The 13,090-nt window shown below is 33.7% G+C and overlaps 1 protein-coding gene across 2 annotated transcripts in view; it reads left to right on the forward strand.

The window, feature by feature from the left end:
• The window catches only part of SCAPER (S-phase cyclin A associated protein in the ER), a 410,821-nt gene that overhangs the window by 110,271 nt on the left and 287,460 nt on the right, over positions 1 to 13,090 (forward strand). The window contains exons 9-14 of one of the 2 annotated variants that reach the window (XM_043489284.1): positions 594 to 856; positions 3,956 to 4,192; positions 9,095 to 9,265; positions 9,873 to 9,942; positions 10,151 to 10,268; positions 10,548 to 10,659. In XM_043489284.1, the coding sequence (XP_043345219.1) occupies positions 594 to 856; positions 3,956 to 4,192; positions 9,095 to 9,265; positions 9,873 to 9,942; positions 10,151 to 10,268; positions 10,548 to 10,659 (971 nt within the window). The remainder of the gene's footprint in view (positions 1 to 593; positions 857 to 3,955; positions 4,193 to 9,094; positions 9,266 to 9,872; positions 9,943 to 10,150; positions 10,269 to 10,547; positions 10,660 to 13,090) is intronic. The other variant, XM_043489285.1, reaches the window with a different exon arrangement.

Consider the following 13,090-nt stretch of genomic DNA (forward strand, 5'->3'; position numbering starts at 1 on the left):
GATGGCAAGAGTGAACATCGACATTTTAGAAATCAGTGAACTAAAATGGACTGGAATGGGTGAATTTAACTCAGATGACCATTATATCTACTACTGTGGGCAAGAATCTCTCAGAAGAAATGGAGTAGCCATCATAGTCAACAAAAGCGTCCGAAATGCAGTACTTGGATGCAGTCTCAAAAACAACAGAATGAAAAAAAAAAAAAAACCAACAACAACAGAATGGTCTCTCTTTGTTTCCAAGGCAAACCATTCAGTATCACAGTAATCCAAGTCTATGCCCCGACCAGTAATGGTATACATTATATAAATGTTATTACTTTCTGACTGTGGGGCCTTAGGTCAGTCTTAATCTCAGTTTTATCATTTGTAAGATAAGGATAATTATACCTACCCTGTGTGGTCATAGGAATTAGATAATACACACATGCACACACACACGTGAATGCACTTTGCATAGTAATTAGTGTCATGTTTATAGCTTAGTTACAGTCAATGAGAATTAGATTGTAAAATATTTTTATTTTATAGGTTTTTGAAAATGTATATCTTCTAAATAATTCTTAATTTATTTTCTTCTCTCAACTGCGTAGAACGGAAAGATGCTGAAGGATGGGAAACTGTTCAGAGAGGAAGGCCTGTTCGTTCACGATCAACAGCAGTGATGCCAAAAGCTTCATTACCAACAGAAGCATTAAGATCAAAGGATGACAGTGATAAAGAAAATGTACATCTTTTGCCTGAGGAAAGCGTACAGAAAAGTGAATTTGTTGGAGATGAACCTTCTAATACTATAGAATCTCGGCCCAAGGACCCAGTACACTCATGTGATCATCCTCTTGCAGAAAGAACCCAGGTAGTACATTCTGAAAGTCCTTTTACTGCTTTTTATATGGGAGATATATATAAGTAGGAATGTCTTAATTTTTCTACTTCATTGTTTTACTTTTATTGTGAAAAATTTCAGATCTATAGAAAAGTTGCAAGAACAGAATAATGAACCTCTGGTACCCTTTTTCTATATTCACAGATTAACATTTTGCCACAGTTCCTTTTCTCTCTTTATTTACATGTTACTTTTGAAAGTAATGTACAAACATCACAGCCATTCACCTTTAAATTCTACAGCATGTATATCCAAAGAACAGAAAACTTTTCCATAATCATATTTTAATAATAAAATTCAGGGAATTTGACATTTATATAATTTGTTATCTAAACTTATAGTCCGATTTTCAAAAATTCCAGTTGCCCAGTAATTTCTTCACAGAAATTTTTTCCCTGATCCACAATGCTTAGAATCATACATTGTATTTGACTTTGTTTCTTTAATATCTTTGACCAGCATCAGTTACTCACCCTGTCTTTATTTTTCATGACATTCATTTTTGTGAAGAATACATTGTAGATTTTTTTGGCACAGTGTTTTTCAGTTTCTTTATTCATTATTCACTTTAGCTTATGCATTTTGGACAAAAATAAAGCAGTTGTCAACCTCACATCTAAAGAAATATCATACCAATGTGCCCATGTTTGTTGACTTTGATTACTTCATTAAAGTGGTGTCCTCCTGCTTCATTTGTAGCGTTATTTAAAGTGATGAAAGTAAGAATCATTTTTCACTTGCTCTACTTTTGTTTTCTACAGTCCAAGTATAGAGTGACTTGCTAATATTTAAAATAATTCCTTAAGATTAATATTCCCAGTACTTCTTCTTTTAGTCCATTTGAAATTTATTTTACTTGTTTGGTTTAGCAATGCATTTTTGAAAGATATTTGTTTACAGAAAGATTTATGTTCACTTAGTATAATTTTCTGCAAAGTCATTAGTGAAATATAAGAGATTGTTTGATATGGGTACAGAGACTAAGTAAAAAAGTTGTAAAATAACTAATATTTCTCAGTCCAGAATAGTAGCTTTTTAAAATTTTCTTCTTTTACCTGTAGAATATTTCTTTTTTTTTAGACTCCCATGTTTTTTTTCTTAATGATAATAATAGCTCTTAATCCTGCATTATTCTTAATGTTTTAGAACTGTTTAATGTGTATATGTTTTATGCCCACATGAGATTGAAAACTCCTTGTGGGTAGTATCTTATGAAAGTGTGAAAGTGAAAGTCACTCAGTTGTGTCCAACTCTTTGCGACCCCATGGACTGTAGCCTGCCAGGCTCCTCTGTCTATGGGATTCTCCAGGCAAGAATATTAGAGTAGGTAACCATTCCCTTCTCCAAGTTATCTTCCCAATCATGGGATCGAACCCAGGTCTCATGCATTGCAGGTGGATTCTTTACTGTCTGAGCCACCAGGGAAGCCCATATTGCCTTTTAATTTCCCATAATATGGAGCAGAGTCATAGGCACATAGTAAGTTTATCAGTACATAACTGTTGGGTAAAACTTTAAGAAACTTTTAAATGTAGGTAAGTTTGATGAAGAAATCACTTTTTACATCATTTAACCAACATTTAGCATTTTTGCTAACATATATTTTAACTATAAAATTTAACATTATAAAAAAAGTGCTAATTTTGTGTAAAGAATAAGCTTATATGATTTTGAGATTTTAGAAATAGTCTATACATAGAGCTTATGAGTAATTATTGCTGAATTATTTCAGTATAAAAGTTCACTGCTTATGGTGGCCAAGCTAATATTAATAGCTGTGTTTTCTCCACTCTCATTCTGAAAATGGAATTAGCATATTCATATATTTTCACATTACTTTATAGTTTAGCTTTGATTCTGTTATTTAAGTTGATACTGGTTTTTTAATAAACAGGATTGACTATATTGTAAAGATCAGTAATGCTAATATAAATATTACCGAGAAGATTATAAACCATGATGACTGATGCATGGATAATGTTGATAGCAATATAAACATTGTGATGCTATTTGAATAATGCGTATGCTAAAATGAACACTTTGGGACACTTTAAAGTTATAACTGATAGTAGAATTTTTAAAGTAGTTTATAAGACTTGGCCAAGTTTAGTATTTACATAAATACTATATCAAACTGGGGTTTTTATGGTCACTGCAGTGTCCATCTGATGTTTATTTAAGTAGTGGTGTGAGTGAGTTTTAAATTCACAACTTTAGATTTTTGTTCTTCTCCTTGGAGTTCATTACTCTTGAGTACTGAAAAGCATAGCCCCATTATTTCTGTACTCTATTAGAAAGTGAAAATAAAGTCCTGTTCTGTTCACTAAACTCTTAAAATTTTTAAAAGATGTAATGTATTTGACCTAAGCAAAAGTTGTATTTGTTCTAGATGGTTTTCACATTTCTGTTGCTTTTGTGTTAAATATTCTTAAAGGGGAATGGAGAGGCTATTGAAGTCTAAAGAATATGAATTGCTTAAGGAAATTGCTTGCTGACATGTGCTCTACTTTTTATGGTATATTTCTCTTTTAGATCTAAGATTTGGTATTATGTACCATGTGAGTCTTCATGAAAGATGCATTGAGGTTGTGTTAATGTTATCTAAAGAGAGTGAGTTCCATGTTTTGAGTAAAATGCCTTTAAAGTACATATTTGGTGAGAAGTGCCTTCATTTGATATTAGTTTTCATAAAAACTATGTAAATACCTTTAGTTATTTGAACATAAAGCATAATATATTATATTTGTGACTAGATTTCTTTTGTGAAGCATATAGTATAGCCATCAGGAATCAGCCTACTAAAATCAAACATAATTGTAACATATATTGCTTAATTTCTTAAAGCACTTCAGTATCCTTAAACATAGTAGATATGTAAATAAAATTTGTGGCTTCATAGCATTTCTTTTCTAACACTTAAAACATACCAAAATAATGAGTTATTGGTCTGTTAGCCAGCCAACTGCTGCTTCACAGTTGGTGGGTTAAGCAGAATCAGCTTTTCTAGAGTGAAATAGTGAGTGAGTATTTTTTGTTACCTCTGATTCATTCTACAATATGTTTTGTTAGTTCACAGTGAGTACACTGGATGATGTCAAGAACTCTGGGAATAGTTTCTTACCAGACAATTCTGTTCCAACTTCTGAAATACCTGCTGTTCACATTGATACAGAGTGTGTTTCAGTTATTCAGCAAGCTGACACACCTTCTTTGCAAGCAAGTGAAGACAAATTTTCAGCAGAAAAAGCAAGAATAGAAAGTGAAATGGATCCTTCAGATATTTCAAATGTGAGTGCTGCTAACTTGGTAAGAACAACTTCTCAGAATTCTGAGTAGATATATTAAAGAAGCAAAAATTCCAATAATGCATTTCTCTACACTTTACAGGGCACTTTTAAGCATAGCATTTTATTTGTTATTTTATGTTAACATGTTATTCTTATAGCAAACTTTGGATGTAGTTAAGATTCTTCTTATTTTGTAGAGGGTGGAAATGAGACTGTGAGAGTCAAGTAACTTGCTCAAAATCATTTAGTTTTTGTATGATTTGGTCAAATGTTCTTTAGCATTAAGAAACTATAACATTAATGTCTTCTATGCAACATCTACCACTCTGTTGGGAAATGGTGTGTAATGAACTTAGTTTTAAAATTCTCTTAACAGAATACTTTAGATAGTTATCATTTGGAATTGGTCTTTAAGATGAAATTTGTCATCCCTATTGCTGAATCTTTAAAAATGCATTGACTTGAAATTATTTATAGGATTATGTTTTTGGATGAACAGTTAATTCTGCTCATGTCTTTCTCTTTTCCACTTAAGTAGTAAGATAACTTGGCCTGAGGATAGTTCAGAATAGGTCATGCTGGCATTTTTAAAAAGTAATTTTCAGAAGGAGTAGCTCCATATAAAAAGCTGTTGAGAAAAGTCATTCCAATTTTCATTTTTAAATGGCCACCATATACTATAATTTCTTTTTAAACTTAGTGCTTTATGATGCTGAAAGGAGATGTCAGCAGACGGTGCATGTGGCGTGCTCAGTAGCCTCAGTTGTGCCTGACTCTTGTGACCCCATGGGCGCCAGCCAGGCTCCTCTGTCCGTGAGATTTTCTTGGAAGACTACTGGAGTTGGTTGCCATGCCCTCCTCCAAGGGATCTTCCTGACCCAGGGATCAAATCTGTGTCTCCTGCATTGAGGTAGATTCTTTACCACTGAGCCACCAGGATTAGGCCAAATCATTTATCTTAGAGTAAGATTAGATATAGATGAAACTTGGTATGAGTTGTTTAAGGAAAAATAAGAGTTATAGTAATAAGAAAAACAGAAATTAATATTTGGATTCCTTTGTAAAGGAATAAGGGTAATTTGTTTTTAACTTACATCTTTTAGTGTGAATTTTTTGAAAGTTAAATGTAATTACTGTCATATAAGTGAGTTTAATGTATGGGGTAGAAATTGGTTATATTTATGTTTTCTTTTCATAGATAGCATATTAAATTTCATAGGTATCATATTAAATTATTTACTTTGTGAATTGATTCTGTGAGAATCAAATTTCAAAAGAAGAAAAACATCCTATACTTAAGTAAGCATAAAATAATTTTTTAAAAATTCTTCTCTCATCATTTTTATTTTGATCACATAGGTAAAATTAGCTTGTGGTGGAATATTGAAATATTATTTTGAGCATGACATTACATACTTGAAAGAAAATAAGTTCCGCTTTACATATGAATATTAGTATATTCTTAGAAGTTTTAGAGGAGTTTTAACTAAAGCAAGGTTTTGAAAAAATTTTATATTTTTAGTTTGTCTTGGCAGTGATACTTCTGTGGGTTGCTCTAGAGAAGCACCTCATTGTTGAGATTCTAAGTGAAGGATTATAGAGAACTGTGGTTGTATTGAGAAAACTGTTTCCTTTTTTCCGTCTATATAATATTGTCTCATAGATGGTTAGAGTAAAAAAAATCTGCAGTTCTCTTATTTAACAGAAAGCTAAGCAAAAAATGACTGTGAGAACCTTTATGTTTAAGGTCCACTTTTGCCAGCATTGTAAAAATGTGCTGATATAAATCCTAGCTACCCTGGATTAATTTTTTTAGATTTACTGAAATTCCAAATTTTAATGAAAATTTAGAAATTTAGGAATGATGATGTATACAGATATTTGTTTGAATTTCACAGTGTGGAAAATAGTAGACGTTGTATGTGGATAATTAAATCTTTTCATCCATAAGCTGTGTTACTATGTTAAAATATTTTCAGGTCTTAAGAGACAAAATAGAAATGTTCTCTGGAGAAGATAAGATTAGGAAGGAAATAAGCTCAAGTGAGAACATACCTTCTCCAAAGTTAAATCTATTCAACTTTAATAGCTTTCTAATCATTGTTATTTGTGATGTTGGTGTGGCACCTTAAGAAGTTAGTTTCTGTATTAGTTTCTGTAATATTCAAGAGTTTTTAGAGAAAAAACTTAGGATGCAAAGAAATGATTTCTCATCTAAACTCCCTCATCCCATTCTCTTCCCCAAGGACAATCTTGTGTGTTTTGAGGGAGCAGAGTATCACCAGGGTAGATGCAGCTGGGAGGGGTGGCTTTAAAGAAGCTACCAATGTTTAGGCTTCAGACCAATTCAGTAATAAGCTGAAGCTCAAGCACTTGCATTTTTAATACCTTTGTTGAGGTGTTATTGATTTTCAATAAACTGCACATATCTAAAGTATATACATTGATATATTTTGACATGTGTTTATACCTATGAAATCATCACAACAATCAAGATAATGAAAGTATCGATTGCCTCCAAAAGTTTTACATTCTCTTCTGTCATCCTTCTTTCTGCTCTTCCCTGTTTCCCCTTCCCAGGTTATCACGGTTCTGCTGCCACTACATACTAATTAGCATTTTCAGAATTCTCTGTATATGGAATAATATAATTAATGTAAATTATGTAATGTTTAGCCTCTTTCACTTAGCATAATTATTTTGAAGTTCACTGACATCACTGTGTATGTTCATAGTTCTTTCTTTTTCTACTGTCTTTAGGAGTACTCTGTCATATGCATGTAGCTCAATACGTTCATCCTTCCAGTTGTTGGCAGATGTTTGTTTCCAGTTTCTCTGTTATGAATAAAGGCACCATGAACATTTGTCTTTGTTTTGAACATATGTTTTCATTTCTCTTGAGAAAATATCTAGGTCAGTTTTGTTGATAATGTTGTTCAGGTCTCCTTTGCAAATTTTTTGTACGTATTCCATCAGTTGAGAGAGAGGTCTTGAAATCTCTGCTTGTATCTGTGGGGCTGCCTTTTTAAAACCAACTTTATTGAGATATAACTTGCATAATATACAGTTTATCCATTTAAAGTATACAGTTCAGTGTTTCTTAGTATATTCACAGAGTTGTGCAAACATGACCATGATTAGTTTTAGAACACTTCATCACTTCAGAAAAAACCCGGTGTCCATGAGCAGGCCTCCCTTTCTCCGTACCCTCCCAGCCGTATACAACCACTCATCTCTCTTTTCTCTCATAGATTTGCCTGTTCTGGACATTTTATAGAAGTGGAATACAATATGTGGTCTTTGTGAATGGTTTCTTTCACTAAGCATATTATTTTCAAGGTTCATCTGTGTTTGAGCCTGTACCAGTATGTGAACTTTACCATATTTTATCCATTCATTAGTTTATGAACATTAGGTTTTCTCCACTTTTTGGCATTTGTGAATAATGCTACGTTAGGTATTTGTGTACAGGTTTTTGTGTGAATGTATGGTTTCATTTCTCCTGGGTGTACATCTAGGATTGGAATTTTTGGGTCATATGGTAACTTTCATATGGGCTTCCCTGGTGGCTCAGATGGTAAAGAATCTGCCTGCAACACAGGAGAACTGGGTTCGATACATGGGAAGATTCCCCTGGGGAAGGGAGTAGCTACCCACTCCAGTGTTCTTGCCTGGACAATTCCATGGACAGAGGAGCCTGGTGGGCTACAGTCCATGGGGTCGCAAAGAGTTGGACACAGCTGAGCGACTAACACATGGTAACTTTATTTTTAACCTTTGTGTAAAACTATCAGACAATTTTCCGAAGTGGCTGTACCATTTTACATTCCCGTTAGGTTTATTTTGTTTTGCAATCCTGTCAGTTTTTGCTTCTTTTGTTTTGAAGGTCTGTTCTTAAATTCACAAATCTTTAGGATTGTTTTGTCTTCTTAATAAATTAGCTGTTTTATCATTATGAAATGATCTGCTTTATCGCTTGTCATATTTTTTGTTCTGAAACCTACTGTGTCTGATATTAATAATTCAGCTTTCTTTTGATTAGTGTTAGTATGGTAACTCTTTTATTTGTAATCTGTTTATACTCTCATATTTAAATTAGGTTTCTTACGTGCAGCATGGGGTTTGGGGTCTTGCTTTTATCCAGATTTGAGTCTACTAGTTGAGGTGTTTAGACTATTTCTGTTTAATGCGACTATGAATATGGTTCTTTTAAATCTGCCATCTTATTGTTTTTCTCTTTGACTCATCTATTCTTTATCCCGCTTTTCCTACTTTTCTCCCCTCTTTTTAATTAATTACATTTTTAAATTTGTCTCCTTTGTTGGCTTAGTAGTCATAAATCTTTGTTATTTCAGTGTTTGCCTCAGCATTTATAGTATACATGTTTAAGCTTATTATAGGGATTTTTTTTTATTATAGGGATTTATCAATTAATTCTGGTACATATTATTTGTATTACATACTTCTAATGCATAATTTTAAATTAGGTATATATGTTCAAAAAATATTAATAACACCATTATGGCATAATTTTTTAATGTTCCTTTTTAAGAATAGTGTTTTTCTTTTGTTTGTAAGATATTTGGTCTGTAACTGTTTTGAATTTTGGTGCTCGAATGAAATTCACACTTTATCATTAATAACAATACCTCTTATTTATATAGCTTCACAGTTTGTCATACACAGCAGAGTGGTAAGAAAGTAAGTCATGGGTTATTGTATCATTTTATGGAATACAGAATAGTCTCTTGCTTTTAAGAAATTTCTGAGTCACAGAGCTGGACCCCAAGTTTTATAGTTCTTTATCAATGCTGTTTTTATGTATATGTTGAGTATATGATTAGAACATAAAGAGAGAAATAATTACTTGACTTTCCAGTCTACTGATGATTCTTCTTATTGTTTGTTTTTAACTTTATAGTCTATGGCAGAAGTTCTTGCTAAAAAAGAAGAGCTAGCAGATCGTCTAGAAAAGGCCAATGAAGAAGCTATTGCCAGTGCTATTGCTGAAGAGGAACAGTTAACTAGAGAAATTGAAGCTGAAGAAAACAATGATATCAACATTGAAACTGACAATGACAGTGATTTTTCTGTGAGCGTTTAGCATTTTTATTCTCTGGGTGATTGAGATATACAATAAACAATAGGAAATCCTTTTAAAGCACTTTACCAAGTGTTTTTTATATATGATGCAATTGACAAGCTGGAAGTTGGTTTCTCATTTTACAAATGAAATTGAACCTCAGAGTAAGTAAATACATAACATTTCTCAGATTATAAGTGTATAGATTAAAAAAGAATCTAAGATATCTTTTTCTATTCTACTGATAAAAAGCAAATGATACATTGCCTTGCTGTCACTAAACGCTCATGATATATATGTTGATGAGAGGGATTTCTTAAAGAATGAAAGTAACTGTGAATCTTTCAAACATTTTTCTATTAAATTTTAATGCCCAACAAGTACTTTTGAGCTTTTCTGATGTATACTCTGAATATTTCAGAGTTTTATGTAGTAATAGTTTAAGGTCAATACTTTTCTTTTAAAATTATTTCATTCATTTCTGCTGTTAATGTTGGTGTTGGACTGTTTGCTAAATGAAATATATGAGCAATAGATAGGAAAATTTCATTTATAGTTCCTTTTATTAGTTCATAATTGGTTCAACTATTTTTCAATTTTTCTTATTACATTTTAGGCCAGCATGGGCAGTGGCAGTGTATCTTTCTGTGGTATGAACTGGAATGATGTCCTTGCAGATTATGAAGGTAGGTAATTTATGTGTGCATGTTTGTATGTGTGTGTGTTGTATGTATAGGTAGAGCGGTACAAAATAGATTATGTTAATACATGTGGTTTTTGTATAAAATGAATAATTTAGAGTAGGATGCCTTTTAAAAATCGGTTCTCAAAAATTGGTTTTATAGAATTACGTGGTTAAACAGTTAACAGAGGTTTTCTTTTTTCTGAAAATAGCTCGTGAATCTTGGCGGCAAAATACATCCTGGGGGGATATTGTAGAGGAAGAACCTGCTAGGCCTCCAGGACATGGAATTCATATGCATGAAAAACTTTCCTCACCATCTCGTAAAAGGTCTGGCCTTTGAAAATTAATTTGAAATATTTCACAGAAAGGGAGCTAGCCATTCTTAATTATTAAATGGAGTCGTTACATACTGATACTATTTTAAGGTACATTATTCAGGACAGTTTCAGATCTTTTGAAAAGTGACAATGTTTTCCTGAAATGTTAGGCCAAATTAATTTTGTATATTGTTTATATTTATTTTAAGAACTTTGAAGACCAAAGAAGATATTTTTGGCTTTATCATGTAAACATTTGTGTCTCTTGTCCATTTGTTTGTATTAATAGAACAATTGCAGAATCTAAGAAGAAACATGAAGAAAAACAAATGAAAGCACAGCAGCTAAGGGAAAAGTTACGTGAACAGAAAACATTAAAGCTTCAGAAATTGTTAGAAAGGGTGAGTTTTTAATTTTTAAAGAATCATGATTGCCTTAAAGTGCTGGGCTTATTTTCATACTAACTTTTTCTGCTTTCAGAGAAGCTGAAAGACCAGTAAAAATAAATTTACTAGAAAATAAAAGAATTTCTATCTACTGAAAAATTACCTGTACCTTTCTAAAAAAAGAAATCATAGTCTGTCATTCCTAAAAAAGCTAGTAAATTGATGATTTGCAGTTTGCATGGATTATTAAAGCTGCACTTTGTCTTTTGCCATTTTCATTGGGGGTTTCCTTGGTCAGTCTTGTGCAAAATGTTCAATGAATTGGTAGGATAGTTTTGAACCTGAGATGGTCAGATTTTAATAAGCAGGGTACTAATTAGATTTATGGGGCTTCCCTTGTGTCTCAGACGGCAAAAGAATCTGCCTGCAATGTTGGAGTATTTAGAGCAGTGTAACTTTTGGTCATTGTGGTTTAGTGGAAAGAACATGGACTCTAGAGATAGCCAGTCTGGTGAAATCCTGATTTTAGCCACATGATAGCATGTGGTGGGTGCCCTTGGCAAATTACTTATGATATTGCCTTTTAATTTCTTTATCCATAAAATGGCATTTGTAACTGTTAACCAGCTGTGTTGATGAATGTAGCAAGTATGTAAAACTGTAGCATGGTACTTGGGTGACTGTTGTTCCATATATATATATGGTCATTCTTATTGTTAATTACACATGGCAGATGTGAGTACTGTGTTAGTTATGTAGGCTGTGTAACAAAGGACCTCAAGACTCAGCAGTTTAAAACAACACACATTTATTAGCTCACAATTTCTTGGGCATGGAAACTGGAAGTGGCTTATGGTGTGATTTTTTTGTTTGTTTGTTTGTTCAGAGTCTCTCGTGAGGTTGCAGTCAGTGTGTTGGCTCAGGCAGCAGTTGTTTGGAAATGAAAGATCCACTTTCAGATCCCTCATGTAGCTTTTGGCAGGCCTGGGGTCCTCTTTAGTGGTTGGTTGTGGACCTCCATTTCTTGACATGTGGGTCTTTCCACAGCCCAGTGTTCTCATGACATGGCTGCTACCATTGCCACAGAATAATCTGAGAGAGAAAAAGAGAGAATGAATAAGTGAGCTGCCAAAATGGAAGCTGCATTGTCTTTTCATAACCTAATCTTAGAAGTGATGTACTATCACTTTTGCTGAATTATATTGCTCCTTGGAAGGAAAGTTATGACAAACCTTGACAGTGTATTAAAAAGCAAAGACATCACTTTACTGACAGAGGTCCACATAGTCAAAGCTATGATTTTTTCCAGTGGTTGTGTATGGATGTGATATTTGAACCATAAAGAAGGCTGAGCACCAAGAATCGATACTTTGGAATTGTGCTGGAGAAGGCTCTTGAGAGTCCCTTGGACAACAAGGAGATCCAACCAGTCCGTCCTAAAGGAAGTCAGTCCTGAATGTTCATTGGAAGGACTGATGCTGAAGCTGAAGCTCCAGTACTTTGGCCACCTGATGCAAAGAGCCAACTTACTGGAAAAGACCCTGATGTTGGGAAAGATTGAAAGCAAAAGAAGAAGGCACCAGAGGATGAGATGGTTAGATAGTATCACCAACTCAGTAGGCATGAATTTGAGCAAACTCTGGGAGATAGTGGAGGACAGAGGAGCCTGGCATGCTACAATGCATGGGGTTGCAAAGAGTCAAACACAATTTAGTGACTGAACAACAACAGATTGGTCACAGTCCTGATAGAATGTGGGAGGGGAATATGCAAAGGTCTGAATACCAGGTGACTGGGATCATTTGGAGCCATCTTGGAGTCTGTGTACGACAAAGACTTGGCACAGCACGACAGAAGCCATGTGGCCCCTGTAGTGTGTTAGTCACTCAGTCATGCCTGATCCTTGCGACCCTGTGGGCTGTAGCCCGCCAGGTTCCTCTGTCCATGAGATTCTCCAGGCAAGAATACTGGAGTGGGTTGCCATTTCCTTCTCCAGGGGATCTTCCCAACTCAGGAATGGAACCCGGATCTCCTGCATTGCAGGCAGATTCTTTACCGACTGAGCTATGAGGGAAGCCCTCTCCTGTAGTATAGGTAAACTCTTTTGTTTACCTTTTGGTCCTAGAAAGGAGGACTAATAGGCATAGGTTAAAAGTATTTTCATTCCTTTTGTGTGTTTTAAAATTGGGAGAGATAATTAGATCGAATAGTTTGATTGTAAAAATGAGGTGACATAAGATTCTCCTTAATGCAGTAGAAAAGTTGGTGGGAAAGGAAGAAAATCTGTAATTTTTCTCTTTACATGAATCTCAAGAATTTAATTATTTTTATTTTAATCATTTAGTTTGGATAAATCAAGTATGAAAAACAGTCTCCTTGTAATGGGGTTCTACAAGAATTAATATATTTTTTCATTTTAAGCTTCAGAAAAGTGTTCTAACACAAT

This window comes from Cervus canadensis, chromosome 17 (assembly GCF_019320065.1).
Source record: "Cervus canadensis isolate Bull #8, Minnesota chromosome 17, ASM1932006v1, whole genome shotgun sequence".
Lineage (NCBI taxonomy): Eukaryota > Metazoa > Chordata > Mammalia > Artiodactyla > Cervidae > Cervus > Cervus canadensis.